General features: G+C 42.9%; 1 protein-coding gene across 1 annotated transcript in view; it reads right to left on the reverse strand.

Annotated features, from left to right (window-relative positions):
* Nucleotides 1–7062: 7062 nt before the first annotated feature.
* Nucleotides 7063–23654, reverse strand: part of LOC126544604 (prestin-like) — a 62549-nt gene continuing 45957 nt past the window's right edge. Inside the window, exons 10-21 of the mRNA XM_055077766.2 lie at nt 22576–22689; nt 21828–21905; nt 21607–21702; nt 21186–21292; nt 20904–20973; nt 18912–19021; nt 18381–18441; nt 14244–14486; nt 13634–13688; nt 13392–13504; nt 12947–13038; nt 7063–7421 (exon numbers count right to left, since the gene is read on the reverse strand). Coding sequence (XP_054933741.1) covers nt 12967–13038; nt 13392–13504; nt 13634–13688; nt 14244–14486; nt 18381–18441; nt 18912–19021; nt 20904–20973; nt 21186–21292; nt 21607–21702; nt 21828–21905; nt 22576–22689 — 1119 coding nt within the window. The 3' untranslated portion in view covers nt 7063–7421; nt 12947–12966. The remainder of the gene's footprint in view (nt 7422–12946; nt 13039–13391; nt 13505–13633; nt 13689–14243; nt 14487–18380; nt 18442–18911; nt 19022–20903; nt 20974–21185; nt 21293–21606; nt 21703–21827; nt 21906–22575; nt 22690–23654) is intronic.

Here is a 23654-nt window from a genome sequence, read left to right on the forward strand (position 1 = left end):
GCCATAATGCCAGGTTCCTCAGTCAAACGTCTATAGTTTGCTTCGGGCATGCTCGATCGATAAAAAATTGACCCCACCAGATCGTTTTGGAAATAGCCGGCGCCGGAAGGTAGTAGTTAAAGGCCATTACAAAAGCCTCCCTTCGTCAGTATTGTGTTTTACGCCCTACTACATAAAGGAAATAAAAAAGAAGAGACCTCCGACGCAAAGTGTTCAATTGAGAGAACTGTGGTCGAATGTCAAGCGCAAACGCTACCGATGAAAGCAGCATTCTTGGGCGACATTTGCGATAACGGCTCTTTTCATCAATTCTGGAAGCTCTCGCACTGTGTAACTGACCCCTCCCCTCTGTAATACTTGTCGATAGTGAAGGCAATTTAATGCGATTAGCACTCTTATACTTCACGCACTGTCCCGCATCAGTTAAAAAAATCATAGGGTTTCGCGTGCCGAAACCACTTTTTGATTATGAGGCCCGCCGTAGTGGGAGACTCCAGAAATTTAGACCAGCTGGGGTTCCTTAACGTGCACCTAAGTCTAAGTACACGGGTATTTTCGCATTTCGCCCCATCGAAATGCGGCCGCCGTGGCCGGGATTCCATCCCGCGACCTCGTGCTCAGCAGCCCAACACCATATATCCACTAAAGAACCACGGTGGGTTCCGCATCTGTATCTCCGTCTGCTGTCCATGCGGAGAGGCAAGCTTCTGTTTCGCGCTAGTTAGGTTATGTTACACGAACGAGACGGCGAAATTATCGCACTTTTCGCGCACTGACGAATTCGACGAGTACAACAACCCTGCCGCCATTGAATTGTAGCAAAAGGCGCGATTTCTGACCACTCAGCCAACTGCAAGGCGGAAATCGCCAATATTTAGCAAAAAGGAGGTAAAACAAAGACGCATACTCGGCGGTTAATGGCTCTGCTAGGAAGCTCTATTGCAATGTACTTCTTCATATGGCCTAGATAACCCATTCACACCCCACTTGGAAAACACAACAGGAAATTTCAGTCTGTCGTATTTTGGGACGTTGTTTCTGTCGTTCTGTTGTCTGTCGTTCTGTTGTCTGAAGTTATGTTGCCTGAAGTTATGTTGTCTGTAGCGTGACGTCCTGTAGTCGAAAGTTCTGTAGTTCTTGATCCATATTTAATTCGAAATTAACAGAGGCCTCTTTAAGGCTATGTCAATTTCCTAGTACAAAAAAGAAAAATATAAAAGTAAAAATAAAACTTCCCCGGCCAGGGATTGGAACTTGGGACCTGAAGTTCCCGAGTACAGCATCTTACCACTGCACCACGCCGAATTCTTTTTTTTATTTATTTCCAGACAATCGGCAAATACATCAATACACACTGCTGCCACCATCTGACAATATTCCCTTTCCCACCGCTGCGCTTTGAGCTTGCGGTTGAGATTACAAAACTTTCATTTTGGCAAGGGCATCCATCAATAACAACAGTACATCGTCATACGCTAATTTCTGAAACACTTCCCGTAGTTCACTCATATATTCAGCAAAGTAGCAGTTTAATGTGCTCACATTTATAACACAATTCCTTACAGCCATGCGGTTTCTCCAGATACTGTGAAGGCCGAGAAGAAAGAACATCTCATAAGGTATACTGTCTTTCACTGTGGCTAGGTAACGAATACCATGCGATGTTAACGGCAATTCTTTTTGAATAGTTCTTTGCATAATATCCCAAAAGAAGACGGCACACCAGCAGTCTAGAAAAACGTGTTCTATAGTTTCTGGTTCCTTGCAAATCAAACAGTCCCCTCTTTCTTTTAGCCATGTTTTCACAGGCAAGGCACAAGTATGTAGTTTAAAAAAGAATTTATTAACTCCCCCTGCTACAATCATTCGTTTCACACGTCTTAGCACATCTTTCCCGTAGCCTTCGCAGTACATTAATCGACATTAATGGTTCTGGGAACATAATGTCTATGAAATCTGAGCTTATCCGCTTACGTCTCACTGTAACCAAATATTATATGGAAAAGTGATGGTGTAAAAATCTAAATGCTACGACCACCTCACGTAAAAATTTACTCGTTGCGTAACACCCACCCTCCCTCATCGAGACAACAAAGTTAGGTAAGACATTGTTCAATCGGACTTGAATAACTATTCGCAAGAAAGGATTTGTCGCGTCTCGTCAGAACAAAAATTTAGAAACCAGTTGCTTTAAATATAAGTTTGGTAATGACAAGCCCCCCTGACCCAACTTGCGAAACAAGTTGTTCCTGCTTTTTCTTTCATATTCAAACTGACACACAAACACAGCAAATGCTCTATAAAATTTCTTAAAATTGAATCGGGAACAGCTCAGGACTTGCATGAGATACCACAGCTTGCTTGCCAAGAAGATTCTGCAAATAGCCGCAGGTCCGAATATGGAGAGGTCCCTCCCGGCCCACTTATCAATTTAACCTTTTAATTCCTGCACTTTGCCATTCCATAAATATTTGGTGTCTCGATATGTGTCTAACGGTACGCCAAGATAAATCCCAGGCGTGAGCTTCCACTTCATACCTTCAAAAACACGCGGCGTTGTTTACCACCAGCCATGCCACAAGCCGACACACTTCAGGTTTATATTGCTGTCCGTCATGTCACAAAACTCACGCATAATTGTCATGACCGCTCGAACACTCTCCTTATCAGCGCAGAAAACATCATCATCATCAGCGTAAGCTAATAAACGCACTTCACAACCTTCCAGGCTGAAACCACGCGCACCCGGACTATCAATAATTCTTTTACAGAGAGCCTCTAGATATGTCGCGAACAAAAGCGGTGACAGGGGGCACCCCTGACGAACAGAGGAACGCACTTCAATCCTTTCAGTTAGCTTATGGTTGATAATGAAGTTAGTTGTACAATTATTGTATGCCATTTTAACTCCCTTTGTTATCCGTTATCTAACACCGACATAACCAAGAATTGTAAACAGGAGATTGTGACATACTCTGTCGAAGGCCTTTTCTAGATCGATTTGTAACATAGCGACTTTCCTAAAATCTGCATCACAAGTTTCAAGAATGCTGCGAGCCACATGGATATTAGTAAATATAGACCTCCCTCTTATCCCGCAGGTCTGATGCGGTTCTACCAAAACACCAATAACCTCCTGTACTCTCCGCGCAAATATTTTCATTAAATCTTTATAATCTACCATTGTCAGCGTAATTGTTAAGCCTGTTACTTTGTTAAGTTTATTCGCGTCATCGCTTGTTGCCATCAAGGCTGTATACGCCCTATTAAAGGACGGTGGCAGACGACCTTCTTGATACGCCTCCATAAAAACACGTTCTAATACGATGGCTATCTTCGAGCAAAAGGCTTTGTAAAAAGCTGCTGTTAAGCCGTCAGGTCCTGGCGATATTCCAGGGTTAAGGTCTTCAATGGCCATTTCGATCTCCATTGCTGTGATATCTTCTGATAATCTTTGTTTTTTCGGCGTCCAACCTAGATAGAGTGGTTAGAAAATGGCTTTCATACCCAGTCTTGCTCGGTATTCTACACTTGAAGAGCTCCCTGTAATATTCCATAAACGCATAATTGATTTCTTCGGCATCTCTAGATATTTTCCCTTCGTATTCAATCTCAACTATTTCGTTTCTCCTCGCACACTTTTTCTCAGTTCCCAAAGCACACTTTGTTGGCGTAGCAGAGCTCTTCCAATGGCCCCCCTCAGAAAGACAACACTCTTATCAGCCCAGTATCAATCACTCGAACAATCGTCCGAGCTCAAAACGCAATTGAAATATCCTAACACTATCGAACATCTGTCTCTTTTCAGATACGGCGATATTTCTTCAAAGAAACTTAGCCGGTCATTCATTTTCGTTGGTTCCTACACACATAATATTCCGAATTTTATGTTGCAATATACAAAATTGCACTGCACGAATCGTCCACTCTGACAGCTTATAACTGTTTCTTCAACTATTCCCAAACCTTTCTTAATAAACATACAGCAACCGGCCGTTGTGCCAACAGCATGGCTAACGCTTACAGTATAGCAGTCACTAAACTGCAACCGTACCATCGGTCTCACTCTTTCTATTTTAGTTTCTTGAATCGCCAATACATCTAAATCTCCTTCCAATATTACGCGTCGGAGCTGACGCTGACGCCGTCTCGCCCTGAGACCTCTAACGTTGAGCGTTCCCACGTGCAATGGAGCTAACGACATAGCCATTTCAAACAGCAAGAGTAGAACAACGGTAAGGCCCCCAGCAAATAGCAACATTCACAAACCGAGCGTCCCTGTCGGCATGACAGCTTCAACAGGCACCTGCGACGCCAGCCACGTTGGTCACTGCGCCGCCTGCCCTTCTTGGGTGAGCGACGCTGACCTCTGCGTAGTGGCCGTCTCATCCGGCGTCTCATATGGCGTCTCTGGCTCGGCGTCCATCTCCACGTTAAACGCGTCACAACCATGGTGCGTTTCTTCTAGTGCAGGTGGTGTCCTCTCTTCTTCGTTCATTCTTCTTTCTCTCTGCTTTCTTCCTGCTGTGGCATCCTGTGTCGACGCGGATGGCGTTGCCACCTTTTCGCGACACTTGCAACCAGTTCAACCGGCGTTTCCAAGTACGCTGTCAGTTTCTCCGTTACCTCCTCTTCCATCAATTCGAGACCTTCGTCATCAGGTCGTCAGGTTGCGTGCTGCCAGTAATTCTTCCATACGTACGCACGCAATCATGTGCTTCATGGACGAATTCCAGGCACTCAGAACACCTTGGCACCTTGCAGTCTCTTTAATGTGTCCTTTGCGTCGACATCGAAGGCAAATTGGGGCTCTCCCGGGAACGATGACCAGCACTCAGCAACCAAAGATCTTGAACAAATCGGGCAGATCGTCGGGTGTTCTGTCGGAGCGTCAGCAGCACAATACACGTGGTAGACTCGGCTTGCTCGAAGCCCCTCAGCTTCCAATCCTCTTGTCGTACTTCTTTCACTTCGCCATAGTGGTCGAAAGTCCTCTACATTGCTTCCCCGGTAACGTGGAATGGCACCCAGTGCACTTGGGGTGTGATGTCTTGCTGCACTGGGTCAATGACGGCGCAAAAGCGCCCTTTTACCAACAGGCCACCTGCTTTAACCAGCACTTCCTTCACCTCTGGAGTTCGTAGCTTGATGAGCCACACATGCGTCATTTGGAAGGGCCCAATACCGGTCACGTCTATCAGCACACTGAGTTCTCGCAGCGGGTCACGGAAATCTTCGAGGCGGTATGGTCTCCCGGCAACGTCACAGTGTAAGAACAAACACTCCTGCATAGTTTCGCCTGATAGCAAAGTCGGTAGTACATACCGACAGCCCAGTGGGGCGACAGAAGACCTGTTACCATGGCCAGACGCGGCCGCGGATACCACTCTTGCAGAGCTCGACATCTTGCGTACAAATGCGTCCGTGTCCAGAGGCAGAGTTGACTGCACCACGCCGAACATGGCTCTAAGTGTACATTTTGGCTATGTCAACACTAAGAATCTGTTTGCGTTGTTTCCATTTGCATTTTAAGAGCTTAGATGCGCTTGCACTCCACCGCGTAAACTGCCGCATCTCTAGAAGAGCAAAAGTGTTGTTACCACAGACAGGTACATCGTGGAGTGCTAGAACATCGATTTTGCTGTACGATATCCATATTAAATAAATTCAGAAATAGACAACGGTGACCGGGGACACTGTTAGGGTTGTTAGTGCTAATTTTGACAGTCGTCTCTCGCTCTTTACCCTTTTGAGCGCGCATATAATTCGTGTGTTCAACGCAAAATAGCTGCATATACATTCGTACATGATTGTTCATTCTAACAGCACACTGGCTTCTCACGGCAGCGCTGCACCAGAATAATGAGACCCGAGCTAGACAGCTTTTCACGCAACTTTGTGGAACCCAAAACTTTTTCGCTTCGGAAGGCTTATGCAATATTTCTGGGAAATTAACTAATGTGTCAGTGTAACGACACATGTAATTCCACAGGTTTGTGTGCCACGTCTTACCAAATAAAACAAAATGGATACGCAGCTATTCCCGCAGATGGTATAGTTTTGATCAGGGGCCGATTTTGAGGAGGCCGGTAGGGCGTTGCTGATGCCTCCTCGTCACGGCAGAATTATAACAATTGGCCACGTCGACTTTAATAGCGGTGTCGGTGCTATCAGCATTGCCGGCTTCAGAGAAACACGATTGTATACCGCGCAAGAGAAAAGTGAAGTGTGCACTACCGATGCGAAAATTACATACAATTTTAAAGCGTCACGACGGAAAGCGCTTCTGTCGTGACGTCAGAACTTATGTCGCTGCGACAGAAAGTGGGACATTTCTAACGCCACGACAGAAAATGTGTAGTCCCGACAGAGAGTTCCTGTTGCGACGTCAGAATCGCTGTTGCGATAGAAAGTTGTTGCGACTTCATAAACTCTTGTTGTCGCGACAGAACGTTTCTGTTGCAACGGCAGAATTGCTATCGTAACGACAGAGTCGCTGTCATGATAGAAAGCTGTTCTTCCGACTTCAGAACTCTTCGTCGTCGCGACAGAATCTTTCTGTTGCGACATCAGAGTTTCTGTCGTAACGTCAGAAATGTCTGTAGCAACTACAGAAACGTCAGAAACTTCTGTCGTACAACAGGAATTTTTGTAGTTGCAACAGGAATTCCTGTTGTCTTTTTCAACTGGGACACCCAAACGAATTTTTAAATATGCAATGCTCAACAAAGGCGATAAGTTCAGCGCTCCTGCGCAATGTTGTCACTTTGCCCTCCTTAAAGGGGCAAGTTTATCATAAGCTTCGTTTTCGTTTCTGAGGTTTCAAGCTTGCGATGTCTCAGAGCCATGATGGCATAAGCAGCCGTGATGTTACAAGCAGCCGTGATTTTAAAGATATCCCGATACTAACACAGAGCTGCTTCGAGCAGCGAAATTCGTCCGCCTTGTCCAAGCGTTTTTATCAGTGCCCCTACCAAGGCTGAATATTTTGCTTTGCCTTGTATTAAAGTTTGATAAAGTCACCAAATGGATGATAAAAAGAACTAGTCGAGCATCGAGTGATACAGTTCATAGTCGCCGCTTATTTATTGCACTAACACATTTCAAGCATTCGTCATCAGGAGCAATCGACTATAACGACACGTGTACAATAAAATGTGTGAATGTTAAAAATGCGCTGATGGATCATATATACACCTAAAAATGGGCACGTGCAGAGATGATGTCCACTAGATGTGGGTGTCAGCTTGTGTAAGTCTTTGGCATATTCGATTGTCTGCCTTGCGGCTAGTTATCCTTTGTGAAGGTTGTTCTTGCTGTATGTACAATTTTTCCATTTCTGAGGTAGGACCAAGGAATCTTGGCACCTTGGCGATTCAGTCAGTTGATCTTCATGCGATCTCAAAGGCATGCGGCGTGTCCTAATGAAAAAAAAATACAGAAAATTTGATTATTCTCATGCAAAGTAATATAATAGACGAAGTTGTGTTTGCCAAGAATAACTACTACATTTCCTCTAAATTCTAATTTCCTTTGATATTTACCTTTAACTAATTGCGGTCGACAGACGGCAGAGTTTCTTGGCATGCTACTTTGAAATTAATTCGCAGCTCTTATTAAACAATCCTCTTCGTTACTTATATTTAAGAGGCACGTCTTCTGAATTTCATAGATAATTTTGTACCATTACTAAATTATCTTGCTTTTTTACATATATGTGGACAAGATCCTTAGTTGTGCTACGATACATCCAACTTGAAGTTACTCATATTCTGTATCAAACCCCGGCCCTCAGTCCCCAGCAGCTGCGAAGCAACTGACCACGGCGGCGGTCAGACCTGCGACGCTGCAGAGGGTGCTAAGAATCCCTGGCTCCGGACAGGCCGCCATTGGAACATGAACCTGGCAACGTCTAACGCTAGAACATTATCTAGTGAGGCGAGTCTAGCAGTGCTATTGGAAGAATTAGAGGGCAGTAAATGGGATATAATAGGGCTAAGTGAAGTTAGGAGGCCAAAAGAAGCATATACAGTGTTAAGAAGCGGGCACGTCCTCTGCTACCGGGGCTTAGCGGAGAGACGAGAACTAGGAGTCGGATTCCTGATTAATAAGAATATAGCTGGTAACATACAGGAATTCTATAGCATTAACGAGAGGGTGGCATGTCTTGTTGTGAAACTTAATAAGAGGTACAAAATGAAGGTTGTACAGGTCTACGCCCCTACATCCAGTCATGATGACCAGGAAGTCGAAAGCTTCTATGAAGACGTCGAATCGGCGATGGGTAGAGTGAAAACAAAATACACTATATTGAAATCTTGTGGGCATCATTAAGGAGTGTGCAATAGAAGTCGGTGGTAACTCCGTTAGACAGGATACCAGTAAGCTATCGCAGGAGACGAAAGATCTGATCAAGAAACGCCAATGTATGAAAGCCTCTAACCCTACAGCTAGAATAGAACTGGCAGAACTTTCGAAGTTAATCAACAAGCGTAAGACAGCTGACATAAGGAAGTATAATATGGATAGAATTGAACAAGCTCTCAGGAACGGAGGAAGCCTAAAAGCAGTGAAGAAGAAACTAGGAATTGGCAAGAATCAGATGTATGCGTTAAGAGACAAAGCCGGCAATATCATTACTAATAGGGAGGAGATAGTTCAAGTGGCTGAGGAGTTATATAGAGATTTATACAGTACGAGTGGCACCCACGATGATAATGGAAGAGAGAATAGTCTAGAGGAATTCGATATCCCACAAGTAACGCCGGAAGAAGTAAAGAAAGCCTTGGGAGCTATGCAAAGGGGGAAGGCAGCTGGGGAGGATCAGGTAACAGCAGATTTGTTGAAGGATGGTGGGCAGATTGTTGTAGAAAAACTGGCCACCCTGTATACACAATGCCTCAAGACCTCAAGCGCACCGGAATCTTGGAAGAACGCTAACATAATCCTAATCCATAAGAAAGGCGACGCCAAAGACTTGAAAAATTATAGACCGATCAGCTTACTGTCCGTTGCCTACAAAGTATTTACTAAGGTAATTGCAAATAGAATCCGGAACACCTTAGACTTCCATCAACCAAAGGACCAGGCAGGATTCCGTAAAGGCTACTCAACAATAGATCATATTCACACTATCAATCAGGTGATAGAGAAATGTGCGGAATATAACCAACCATTATATATAGCTTTCATTGATTACGAGAAAGCGTTTGATTCAGTCGAAACCTCAGCAGTCATGGAGGCATTGCGGAATCAGGGTGTAGACGAGCCGTATGTAAAAATACTGAAAGATATCTATAGCGGCTCCACAGCCACTGTAGTCCTCCATAAAGAAAGCAACAAAATCCCAATAAAGAAAGGCGTCAGGCAGGGAGATACGATCTCTCCAATGCTATTCACAGCGTGTTTACAGGAGGTATTCAGAGACCTGGATTGGGAAGAATTGGGGATAAGAGTAAATGGAGAATACCTTAGTAACTTGCGCTTCGCTGATGATATTGCCTTGCTTAGTAACTCAGGGGACGAACTGCAATGCATGCTCACTGATCTGGAGAGGCAGAGCAGAAGGGTGGGACTAAAAATTAATCTGCAGAAAACTAAAGTAATGTTTAACAGTCTCGGAAGGGAACAGCATTTTACGATAGGTAGCGAGGCACTGGAAGTGGTAAGAGAATACATCTACTTAGGACAGGTAGTGACTGCTGATCCGGATCATGAGAGTGAAATAATCAGAAGAATAAGAATGGGCTGGGGTGCGTTTGGCAGGCATTCGCAGATCATGAACAGCAGGTTGCTATTATCCCTCAAGAGAAAAGTGTATAACAGCTGTATCTTACCAGTACTCACGTACGGGGCAGAAACCTGGAGGCTTACGAAAAGGGTTCTACTTAAATTGAGGACGACGCAACGAGCTATGGAAAGAAGAATGATAGGTGTAACATTAAGAGATAAGAAAAGAGCAGATTGGGTGAGGGAACAAACGCGCGTTAATGACATCTTAGTTGAAATCAAGAAAAAAAAATGGGCATGGGCAGGACATGTAATGAGGAGGGAAGATAACCGATGGTGATTAAGGGTTACGGACTGGATTCCGAGGCAAGGGAAGCGTAGCAGGGGGCGACAGAAAGTTAGGTGGGTAGATGAGATTAGGAAGTTTGGAGGGTCAACATGGCCACAACATGACCGGGGTAGTTGGAGAAGTATGGGAGAGGCCTTTGCCCTGCAGTGGGCGTAATCAGGCTGATGATGATGATGATGATGTATTCATAATTCGTAAGCATTTCTATGCCTACCCAACGAGGAAATCGGTACGTTACTCAAGACGAATCGCCATAAGCAAATTACTCTATTCAAAACGTCCCAGTTTCGCCTCAAAGGTGAAGCATCGATTGGCACGGCAAGTTTGTGCAGTTTAAAAAGTAAGGATAGTAGCTTTTATCGGCCGTGTAAACTTATAAACATTGGCTTACAACTTGATACAGCTTACAGATTGACAATGACACCGGGCTGCTTCGAGATGACCAATTGGCACAATGCTTACACGCACATGCACTAGTCTAGTGGAGTTCCAGCACGAATTGTGTTCGTGTTCTTCTATTCTGTAATCTAGATTATTTTTATGATACTTGTGTTATGGGTATTGAGTCACCATTCGGTGGCTCGTGCTCGCGCTGTTTCACTCGCACATACAGCATACGGCGCACGGGGATGATGTTATCGCCCTTTTATTTTATACGTAACATCACGGCAACAGCGACGGCAGAAATCCGCCTCCAAAACTGAATAAATTTGAAAGAAAAAACGCTGGCGGTAGGAAATTTCGAAACCTGCGACCCCCCGCTAAGTCGAGTGCCCTGCCATCTGGGCAAAACATTCATTGTTTAAAAAAAAGATTAAATTATGGGATTTTACCCGTCAAAACCACTCTCTGATTATGGTGCACACCGCAGTGGGGGCCTCCGAAAATTTTGACCACCTGGGATTCTATAACATGCACCTAAATCACGGGTGCACGGGTGTTTTAGCATTTCGCCCCAATCGAAATGCGGCCGCCGTGGCCGGGATTCAATCTCGCAACCACGTGCTCAACATCCACTCTTGGAGAAGGTGAATATATCTGAACCATATGAATGTGTTGTACGCATGGTACAAAACAAATGTCAAAGAAGGACAGTTGATGTGAAGGTTTTCTTGAAATACTTGGTGATGGTGGAATCAAAGCCACCTCTAGGATCGAATACAGACCCGACTTGGAGCATTGAATAAATCAGGAAAATTCCGACTTTGCGAAATTTAATGTCAAATGCGTTTAACGCATTTTAACGATGCGTTTAAGCGGTCGCGTGATGCGCCTTCCGTTGGAACGTTCCTTCACTGACCCAAATGCTACCGATCTCAGAGCTCATGCGCTTCACGTAGCGCAACACAGACAGATAGCTAGTCACTGAGTTCATAGGGATGATAAGGAGTGATTAGGGGTAATATGGGCCTTATCGCGGTTGATAATGGTTCGACGCGGATGGATAAGGTACGAAAAGCGATAAGGGCTTATAATGGTCGGGGCAACTCTGATAAGGACCAATCAGGGTTGATAAGGGTCGAATCGCATCCGATAAGTTCGATAATGACAGATCAGGGTTGATACGGATGGGATCGATTGCCATTAGCTTTGATGATGGTCGCATCGAGTCCCATAAGATTGACAACAATCGATAGGAATTGATAAGTGCTTACAGTGATCGAACAAAGTTATGATATATAATAACGACACCGGGATGCGTGGATACGAGCAAGTGGCGCAATGCTTACGCATACTCAGACAACTCCAGTATGGTTCCTGCATGAATTTTTTGTTATTCTTCTGTTCTGTAATCTACATTACCTTCTGTAATATGTGTGTTATGGGTACTCTGTTATCAGTGGTATTACATTTTCTTGCTTTTTGTTGGTCAGCGTTTGTCACCAGATTGTCACTGTTCTCCAGCTATCTTTCGCCGCAAGATGCACGTGTTACCAATCTGATAATATGCACTATCGTTTCCACAATTTTCTTCCCTTTTCTTCCTTTTCACTGCCGGGCTGCCTAATATTGTTATTCGATTGATCTAGAACGTTTTGGAATCTATAATAAAATTGGTGTATTACAAATAAATTACGATGATTAATTCTGCCCGGTGTTCAATTATGCCACCACAAAAGTTTGTTATGCATGAATACGTTATAATGGTAGCTTCATTTCCTGCTATATATATTCTTTAGCCCCAGTGAATTCAAGGAGGTTGAACGTTCATCGTATTTAAATCTCCCACTGCATTTCTTCATTTTTGAGCTCATATATCGTATCAGTTACAAAGAAATGACCCGTTTGTGGTTATCTTGTCCCCAAACGATAGCCATCTATTTACCTCCTTTGTTTTCTACGCTGCTGCCCGGAACTTTCAAGTCATGAACGACATGGCCATTTTTGGCGTTACATTTACGCGCTACAAGGAACGAGCGCAGAATATTCAGGCACCATAGATTGCTATTATTACCTGTGACCAAGGTAAGCCCGTCAGGGTGAAAACATTTTTTAGCCCACCTTGCTTCATTGCTTCAATAATGGTTTCACTTTCATCGGTGCGCTGATCATCATTTTACCACTTCTGCGATAGACAGTAAGGACCGAAAGCAAACAGCATGGCCATATGGAATTGGCGATCTACAACTGCTTGATTATTAGGATAAACGATAGGTCACAGTATTTCTGTACACGTAGGTAAATTTGTGTACGCGTACAAAACGTCTCTCATAGGAACTGGGCTGTTTAAAACCTTCCACACCAAATGAATTACTCGTTAAAGTATGTAAAATAGCTTGATATAACCACTACACACGGGATAATTTAAATGACAAATACGACGAACAACAACAGTTTTATGAAATTTATGATAAATGAATAGTTTACCTTGCTCTCACAGAAAATGTTCAGTTCCTTACTGGATCCACCCTACTCGCCGGTGAGAGGTAGTCAGCCCGAGGATCGAAGCCACTTGTTACCTGATGGCAACGAAAACGAAAAATAGACATGTCCTGCAAGAGTAGGAGCCAAAACGACCGTACCTAAACTGAGTACGTGATTTTCGCCTCTTGTTTTCGTCTGATGTTTATCTCCAAAGCGCGACATTTCAGTCAGCAGTATGTGTTAAAGATATACGTGAAAAGCCTATTTTCTGATCTGCAAGCCTATTTAGTGCCAACATTCCTGACACGTACACCTTCTTCAGCTCCTCGTTACAATCTAATAGGAACAAAAAACACATTCTATACCGCGAAAGAGAGAGAGAGAAATAAACTTTATTGTTAGACCAGGCTTCGAAAGAAAGAAAGATGAAAGGATGACGAAAACTTACGTCTTGTTCGGGTTTCCCTACGTGAAGTACTGCATCATGCACGGAGGGGTAGAAGTTGCAGGCTGGAATTTCTTCCAGCACCTTACCCTTCTTCAGCATTGAAAATACGGGCGCTATGAACGAAAAGAAAAATTCAAAAGCGATGTAATTTTTCGTATAATGGCTGGAACTTGCACGACAAGTTAGCCTTCTGGCGCTATATGTTTGCAGAGTCTCCCGCAAGATTCAAGAGCAAAGCTTACCGGCACAGCATGCAATGTAGACGCCGATTTTAATGCTTTGGTATTCCTTCAGTACCTGCAATGACATCAAAAACATTATCCAAGCGACTAAATATATTCGAGTATTTAGGGGACCTTGCCGATTGGTATGCAAATTTATCTGTCGCAGTAACCATTTTTGTTATTAGCCGCATGATAACTTCGAGAAGCACATTTCATGTGCATGCCTATGAATACGTATATGGGTTTGAATAGGCACTTTTGTTTATTTCCCGCTATAAACGTGCAAATGCGTATTGTAGATAGGCCTTTTCATTTTTCTGCCGTTAAATTGTAATTGTAAACGAGTTTTCGTTTGTGCATTCACTGCTTTCTGCCTTTCTATAAATGTTTTCCTGTATTTTATTCCCTAGTGCTTAAGGCCGTGAAGTTATTTGAACATATACACAATGTTTTCTTAAATAACTAGGTTGCTGCCACTTTCAATTTTGTACATGGACCCACGGCTGGCCAATCATTCCGGGGTCACACAGTGTCTGCAAGCATTTGTAGTTCAATTTGACAATTACTCAGAAATAAATTTGAAACGTCGACTTCTCCGCAGCCAAAATGAGGTGCTGAATTCGCTTGCCTGCTTCAGGACCACGGCACTAGAGCCGTCCACAAAGGTGACTCGAGAAAAATCAAGCACGATGTGCCTGGGAAGTTCGGAGTGGGCTGTCGCAGGTGTCGGCGGAGAAGATAGCGACGAAGATGATGCCGACGGAGAGTCGCCGTCGACACCTATCATGGTCGGCATGTTCGTGGAGGGTATGCTGGCCGTCGACTCACTCAGGTCATCATATAAAGGTGGGCTGGGTTCCAGGGCACCCGCCTACGCAAGAAAGAAAAACGTGTTTACGATAGTGGCGGAAAAAAATTCTTTTATTAATAGCTATAGCATTTCCTTGGGTACCATCAAAGTGAAGATTTGTCGCCACGCCCTATTAAAGGAAGGAGAGCGATGGAAGTGTAGCGTTTGACGTCAAAGGTTGGGGAGACGCAGTGATGCCACTTCCTTGCCAACCAAATGCGGGGGAAAAGCAGCGCCACCAAGAAAGACTTGGCTTCTCTGTAGGCCACCGTTGTCATATCCGTTGTCATATCGCAAAGTGGCCTCCGCTATGACAACGGCGTACCTCAAAGGTGCACTGAAGCAATCTCGGAGGCTACACTCTAGGTGGCATGAGGGAACAGGAAAAAAAGAAGGAAACAAATGGGAGGACGTAAGCATTAAATGCTGGACAAAGCGATGGAGCAGATGTGGGCAGAGAAAGAGGCGCAGTGAGTTTGAATGTAAAAAGGACAAAGTCAATTGGCCCTGCAGTGGAGTCAGCCCCCATTCCTCCCTACCGGGGCTGGCGTGAGCGTTGTGTTCGCAAACGCTAACGTTCCTGCCGTGCAGATAGCCCCGATGGTTTATTATGAGCGGAACCGACAGTAAACTTGTGAAGCTCATAGGTGCAACGCTAAACATTAATATTGCTTCAAGTGAGTGAAACTGGCAAAAAAAAAAATTTGCCCCTTCTATGGGATGCTAGATCACCACAGCGCACTTCTTTCTTGTGCTTCTGCTGTTGAATTCTTGCTTTATATGATTTGAAGAAGCGCTAAAATGGAATGTCAATTTAGAGTAAACTGATGAACTTCACTGCTTCAATTTCAAGAGCTTAAGCCTTACTATAAGCAGAGGAACTTTGTCGAGCGAAATAGGAGGGAAAAAAACGAACGGCAATCACCAAGTTCTAGGGCTATCTTCTTACGACATCCCGACATTCGGAACGTGTCTGCTCAAGAGTAGTTAACAGCTTGTTTGGTAAATAAAAATTACAATGCCTTCATAAGTTATACCATCACCCGGTACCACGAAACGATCTCATTCCTCAATCCATATAACTTTGACATCGCAATGATCATCGCCACATGGTAGGGAATACGTTTCTGTAAGCCTAAAACTCATTCAACAAAATTTCTTCCTCGAACAATCTGACAATGAAACCAACTTCCTGCAGACGGTATTCCGATAAACAATAACCATGCCTTTACCCAAGCATTAGCTAACACTATTAATAGTTACTACGTTTTGTACGCACTGCTTATTGCTTATTACTTTGTTTATTGGTTTGTCATTGGCTTTAAACTTACAATTTTCGCTATTAGTACTTACCTCATTGTATGAGCAGCCAAGCTTTTTGTCTATACTATAACCCACTGCGCATTCTCCGTTTCTTGTTCATTGTATAACCAGTTTCAGTACCTTTGGCTCTGGGTGTACACTAAATAAATAACTAAAAATCAATAAACAAGTACCCCCTCCCATAGTTGTCGGAACGTTTCCCAACAATAAATCCTGAACATGAAAATATACTTTAAAATCTATGGCCTAATTAACGTACTACATGTGTGGTTTTCGCACTTGATTTATAATGGGGGAATGAGCCCCTTGCACTTTCTCGGCCACTAACGAAAGTTTTTTTTCCCAAATCAATACAAATTACTACTACTTTACTACTGCTTTACTAGACGTCACTAGGCTTCACTAGACATAACTCAGTGTTCCTCTTTAAAGTCATTTTATGATATGAAAAGCTACGATTGTTGATTTGTTTCCGAGTATTGGTTACGCAGATGTATCTTATCTTCCCCATTTTTTACTGTATTGCTGTATTACGCCTGTTCATCGATTATTTCGCAACGTGCTATTTTTCGTTCTTTTCTATGCTGTATAAAATTTCGCAGGGATGCATCCCAACTACTTGCTCACTTGCTGTCGAACTCTGTAGGAATCCATACCCTTATCAAGTTGCAGCTTATAGCTTTTTCACCATTACCTCCTTAATTCTCAAAAAGAAATAAGAGTTGCGTTGATTCGTTTATTCTCATTTTAGGCATCTCGCAGCTTTCACAGCGAAGCAAAATCTAAAGAGTCAAGTCCTTGGTAAAAACCGGCCAACTAACTAAACGTAGGACATCTTAGCTTTCTTGTTATTTTGACTGCCCTTGTGCCCTCCGTGCGTAATGAGGGGTACAGGACTTACCGGAGGCTGTTGTGCTGTATAAACTCCCATTAAGGGACACTGATACCGAACGGTTTAGCTTTCGTTTCTATTATTGAGCATTGTTAGTAATCACAAGCAAACTCAGAGACCCAAAGGCCAATACTTGAAAAGGGCCACTGTTACCTAATCGAGCTAGAACCGGTAAATCCTAAAAAATGTAGCATAGAAAGCGCAACAACCTTGAATCGTATCCTAATGTACTAATACTAGCAGTTATTAGCTACAGTGTTGGGCCTGGGCTCCCTGTACAGATGTAGCTAGGCTATTTTGCAGAATATAGTAGCTCAAGGTAACATATTTTTGTAAATTTATCCCGCTGCTTACACGAGATGCTTTGGCAAAGCGCAAAACGAATGTGCACTTCACAGGAGTCGCGTTAAAGAGCACAGATATGGACCATCGTGTTGTGAGCTATAATATGCAAAAGGTCTGCTGCTGGTGCCACCTAACAGTGCTCGGTCGAATGCTTTGATTTTCGGGACGGCCTCAGAGCTTCGGTGCAGCTCCGCGATGGCCATCTTAGAGCCCACAGACTAGTGCGCTTTCTTTCCGCCAGCTGGCACTGCAGCAACCACCGTTCACTGACTGCAGCAATGGGATGTGCTTTCTTGAGGCTGAGTGCCGCTAAAGGGCGCCAGCCCACAATGCAACAGTGCATTCCATAAGTTCTACAAATGAAAAATACATGTTTATTTTGAACCAAACCCGGATGGTGAAAGCTAAATGTTTGTCATTAGTGTTTGCATTATACAAATGACGCCTTTGGGAATTAAGACGATGAGCAAAACGAGAACAAGGTAAAAGCAGGAGCCAATGTTTCGACAAGGGAACTCGTCTTTGTCAAGGCGACTTGTAAAATACAAGTCCACTTGTCGAAACGTTGGCTCCTGCTTTTAGTTTGTTCTCGTTTTTGCTAATCTTATGAGACCTTGTGCTTTTAGTGCGATATAATTTATTGCATCGACGCGTGTTTACCTTATGGTAGAGTAGAAAAGGTGCGCATCTATTTATTTTACTGATAAAAAATTTTCGCGAATCATATTCAAATAGAAAAATTGATTGGTTAACCAATTGAGATAAGTATTATTGCTTTTGTTTTAGAAGTATTATATTTTCCATTGCTACCTGTAAATGATGATATAAAATTTGGTCAAACTCACTACTTAAAACAATGGTGTGGTCAAAGATATTAATTTACAAACCATAATCATGACTAAAGGAAGTGGCGGAGTGCAATTGTTCTAGACATTGTGACCAAACCAAGTAAGTTCATGTACTGAAGCTTGTGGCATGCCAGATTAATTTGCGTTTGTCCAAACAGCGTTCGCTTATCTAGAAAAATTCAGGTTTACATGTCTTCTAGACGTTATTTGATAACCTTTATGCTGAGACTGCCTTGTTTATTAATGAAGAAGTCAGGAAACCTTCTCAAATGCTTACATGAAATGAGTATTGCACCAATTCGAGAAATGCGCCAAGGACCACCTCAAGAACCACGTTTTGGACCATCAATATTTTATGCGCAAAATCATCCAACATGTCCATGAAAGGGTAGTTATTAAGAATGATCGATGCAACAAACTATTGAACATGTTCCCCTCTTCATTTTTCTTCGATGCGCTAACGCTGTGTCGTTTGTTGGGCATAGACATGTGAGGACATGAACTCACCCAGTACAATGGAGGACAGATCTTGGTCCCAGCTTCCTTTTTTCTGGCTGCAAGCACTTTGCTGTAACAAGGCAAATGTTTTATGCAAGACAGCAAGGCCTGAAACTAGCTTTTATCAAATTTGCTACAGCACCGTTAAGTAGTATACTTGCGCCAAAATTGCAAGAAACTTGGAAATACTCTCGATTTTTACAAATTAAACGGATATTGCCATCTTCCTTTAAGCTTAGGTGGCCATCTCGTCATTGAATTCATTTCACAATATCGAGTGTTGCACATTATTTAAATGCGAAATCTTTCTGATCACTACAGGATGTTTTACCAAGCACATACAAGCTTACGTGTAAGAACCACTCAGTCACAATTGTTTCAGAGCTTTCAGCGGCATGTACTTACGTAGGGCACCTTGTATACTAGTGAAAGCCTGACTATGCTAATCGTTCACTTTGTATCGTGTCTTTCAAATCGCCGAAAATGGCCGTTTTTGAAATGTTTTCTTTTTTTATGGAAGAAAGAGACTACTCTGCTTACTGCACACGGATCAACGTTCTCCGGGACAGCTCCGCCCTGAAAAATTCCGCATTGGCGAAGTGGATCGGACCGCCAAAGTGGAACACCTTGACTCGAGAAATCTCCTGCGCCTGGTGGATTGAAATAATAGGACAGCCTTAGCGCACCCTCCCCTCCAAGGAAAGCAACAGGATTCGTGTTACTCAGCTGGCAAACGATAATTAAATTCACCGCGCCGTGGGTAAAAAGAAAGAGAAGCCTAAGCAAGAGCGTATATTTCATGACGTGTGTCCGTAAAATATTGATGTGTAGCGACCAAAACTATTGAACGTAGGCCTGCTAAACTATGCGCTTGAACTATACAAGAATGTAGTAATGTGCAAGGTGGCTTATAAAGCAAAACAGCATATGTAAAGTGGATGGGGACAGTGATTTATTGTTTCAGAAAATACAGGTTCTCTGTCATTTTCAACAAACCTTAAAGGTCTGACAGCATTTCCTTCTTGAGGAGCCAAATGTTACTTCAACCACAGGTGTACAATGCACAAACGGCCCTTAACTATCATCTGATCACCTCAAAAGGCGTTGACTAGCATAGCAATCCGCCCATGCTCTCGCAAGAAACTTATAACCATTGTTACTCGCCTAAGATTAGCGAGTTCTTTCTCACGTTCTCGTTCTGTGGGGCGCACGTGCTCACCATTCAAGATTCCGTAAAAATAAAAATTTATTGAATTTCAGACAACCAGCGCCACTATGAGTAAAAAGTATTCACATTTCTGGCCAGTATAGGTAGTCTTTAGCCTTGTGCCCCTGTGTTTTTCTTGTCTTGCTTTCTCACCCTTGAGCCAAATACAAACTTGTTCTTGTATTCCTTGCCCTCTGTAAAGCCTCAATTTTGCAGTTTTTTGTCACGGTATAATTTCAGTTTCAACTCCTTTTATAAACATATTTCAAATCCTTTTATAGTGTCGCGTACTGCAAGTTTTCACATTATGTAATTCAGCCACCCGCTCTGCCCCGCAGCCTCGTACGGAAAGAAGATCATTTGTATTTTCACGCGCTGAAATCTGATGTGTGCCGGCCACATGTTAGTTACACGGCCGACTGGCATGCAAAATAACCAGCTCAAATTAGCATGACCGACGGCACCTCCTGTAAGTGCCTTCATACAATGTTCAATAACTAAAGCGACACCACAGCTGTAGAACAATTTGTGGACAAAATCAGGGATATCAAAACCCGTTCTTGTTCACAATATTTAGTGCTATACCAGCTATGGTCTTGAAGTCTGCATCCAGAAATTTTACCGTGGAGTCCATCAGAGCCACCAGCTGGCCAACATTAGTGAAACCGCTCTAAAGTTTGGATTCCTCCTCGAATCGTCGGCTAGCAACGTGATCTAGGAAATGTTTCTAAATACTGTTTTACAATTGTATCCCGTTTATTGGTTCTATGGTTAAGTGGCACAACAAAAACACTGACAGTGTAAACAAGATGCAAAGCGAAAACGTACAGAAAGCAAAAAAAAAAAAGAGTCATCGGCGCTCGCTTTGCGGTGAAGCGATAGACAGTGCGAATCTCGCTTCGTTCGGTGCTGCTGCAGCATTTCCTCACACTAGCATTTTGACAGTGAGTGTCCGCAGCCATCTAGTTTGACGTGTTCATGTTAGTTGTGCGCGTTGACATCATGATTAATAATTTAGATAACAAGCGAATGTTTACAAGTTGATACGGCCGATAAAAGCACTGTGATTGCTTCGTATGCCAGTCTGCTAATTTGCTATCGCAATCGATGATTGGCCTTTCGGGCGAAACTGCGTCTTTTCCGTAGAAAATGCTATTTTGGAGGACAACGTACCACCCTAACGCAACCAGTGCGTTTCAATGCCAAAAGCTCGTAGCTATATACACCTCTTATGCCACGTGGCCCCACTAATGCGGAGAGAGTGCTGCCACCTATAGGTCAATCTCGCGACGATAGTTTAAGTTCGAACTTTATCACCGGCTTACCATTCCATATTTTTTCACAGGGACGTAATAGTCGGTGTTGGGAATTCGTCCGAGTATGCACGTGCTTGGTCTGGAAAACAAAAAACAATCAAACGTATTGAAGTTTTCAGTGTACTGTGCTGATCGAAAGGGCCTGGTAGATCACATGGCCATGGTCTTTCTGTGACACTGCCTTAAAATAGTCTAAGATGGCGCTTCTTTAATGCTTTTATAAGCGTTTTCAGAATATATATGCCCTCTTCAATGGCTTAACAGGGTAAAAAACAGTGTGATAGTTAATACCTTTGTATCTTGTAGACTAGAGTAAGCAGTGAGAACACTATTCCGATGACCAGGCCGAGTTGCACCTCCAAGATTACCGTCGAAAAGAAAGTCACAAGCCAAACTTGCTGCAAAAAGCAAAATGAAGGAATATGAGCATAAAGCCAACAACTGAACTTATGCATCACTACCCTTTTACAAAAACCAAGCAAGAAGCCATGCATTCTCCATTATTTGAAAGAGTACGAGGGACAAGATGTTCAACAGAGCCAAGAAAACACGGCCAAGGATGTCACAAGGAACAAATTCCATGCTTATACCTTGTCAATCTTTTTCTGCTTTGTGTTCCTACAAAGAAAGCTAGCACGTGTCTCTCTATCGTTGCAAAGTATGATCTTGAGTGAATTAACGTCCTCTATAACCATAAAACTGTCGTACTTACTCCGTCAATCTTGGAAATCTTCCAGTAGTTATAGAAATCTTTGACTTGCATGAAGACCTTCTTCAATGAGACAAATATGATCGACGCCAACACTGCCTGAAAACAGCGAAAGTCTTATCAATGAAACAGTACTATCTTCTGCATCAACATGATCTAAAATCCAGAAGACGCAGCAGCAAAATCGTGTGCAACCGTTGCACAAGCATAGGTGGAATACTTACGACAGGGAGTGTTTCAAGGTAACTTCCTAGGTAGAGAAGTACCAGAGCAATCAACACAGTGTTGATGAGACTGACGAGCTGAAATTCAGAAAAAATTTCGGATGCAGTGTGGCTGCCACTGAACGTCTCTTTTCTTTATTTTTGTAATTAGGAAAATTCAGTAACTTTCATTTGTATACGTTGGCCTAAGTTCGGTCACAGTGAGCACTGAACGCATTGCGTTGTCGTTTACCATGGCGTAGGCAAGTAACGAATTCTTAAGGTATAAGTTATGATGCAAAGCTGATGTACACTCGCGTGAAATGTTCCTTAAATAGACAACCTAAAGCAATATAACTTTCTCAGGTGAAAAGACGCAGTGTATGCCGTTCAAAATATGGTATGCACTGCGCCTGATTGTTGTTCCACCACATCTCCTCGTATCATGCACGTTTGCACCAATGGTCGACTGTGGTCAAACTTCTTTGAGCTACCACTGTCAGCTTCAAATCTCCACCTTCCTGTAAACTTGCATACTTCACTATGGGTATACTTAGGCATACTTTACTATGGGTCTACTTTGAAAGGAAAGAGCAACCCCCCACCGTTTAAAAGTAAGTACCAAATAACCTCCATTTACTCACTGAAAGTGCCTTGTGACAAAACGGATTAATAAAGGAAGTCATCTACTACGTCAGCGCAAGCAGGTAAAACACCATATAAAAGCATCTAACAGAGCAGAGCTAACAACCGCTACTGCCCAACCCACCTGTGTTTTGCCACCGGAATTGTCTTGAATAGAACTTCGTGGTACGGACGCACCACTTGGAAAGCAGTCGAGAAAACTTCCGAAAAAGTTTGACATTCCAAGTGCCAGAAGTTCCTAAAAATGGAGGGTAAAATTAAATCAATTTGGCGTCGCAACTGACTTGAGCAAAGTTTTATGGTCAGTGCGCGCGGACGTGTTTTCTTTTCGAACAATAAGTGCATCTTCATGCTGACTTCCTTTCCAACATATAGATGCCAATATTCATAAGTCACATAGATTCAATTTTTTTTTATTGTTTTACTTAGGTACTATATATACATGGTGAACTTTAGCCTTTAAGCGCCAAAGTGCAGAGCCGGTGAATCTATCCATCATTTAAAAGCTTTTTGTGCGCAAACAGACAGGGACAAAGAAAAGGGCAACACAAGGACGAGCGCTTTTCTTTGTCCTTTTCGAGCCTTTTCTTTGTCCCTGTCTGTTTGCGCACAAAAAGTTTTTAAATAATGAATCTGTTCCAACTAGGCCCACTCGCAGTAATGGTGAATCTATCAGCACATAGCTGAACTACATGTTTTATATTCAAAAGTAGTAAGATTAAGTGACTATCGCGCAACGATATCGTCAAATCCTTGGAAAAAAAACAATGGATATGAGAATAAAAATAGGACATCTTATAAGAAAATACATTTTAAGTGTCTCCATGATGTTAGTGCACCGAGATTTGTCAAATCACGCAGAGTGCCACTTTCTTCGGAATATGTTTCTAGAAATCAGTGCTACAGTCTTTCTTACGACTGACTGTTGAAACCATCCACAATAATTCAAACGACCGCCGCGACCGACACCTATCATACATCTAGTCACTGGCTTCTAGTATCTTTATAAACGTCTTCCCTGACGCTGCCTTCAACAAAGAATAGCATTTGAAAGTAAAATGCCTATACTGAGATATTTTCTATAAAAGTGGCCTAAACTAGGTTTTTGTTCTATGTTGATAATTGGAGGATTGAATTTTTCGGCATAACAGCGTGCATTAGGATTAAATCGTACAATCATTAGAATTAAATACACTAAAATAC

This window comes from Dermacentor andersoni, chromosome 10, assembly GCF_023375885.2.
Source record: "Dermacentor andersoni chromosome 10, qqDerAnde1_hic_scaffold, whole genome shotgun sequence".
NCBI classification, from domain to species: Eukaryota; Metazoa; Arthropoda; class Arachnida; order Ixodida; family Ixodidae; genus Dermacentor; species Dermacentor andersoni.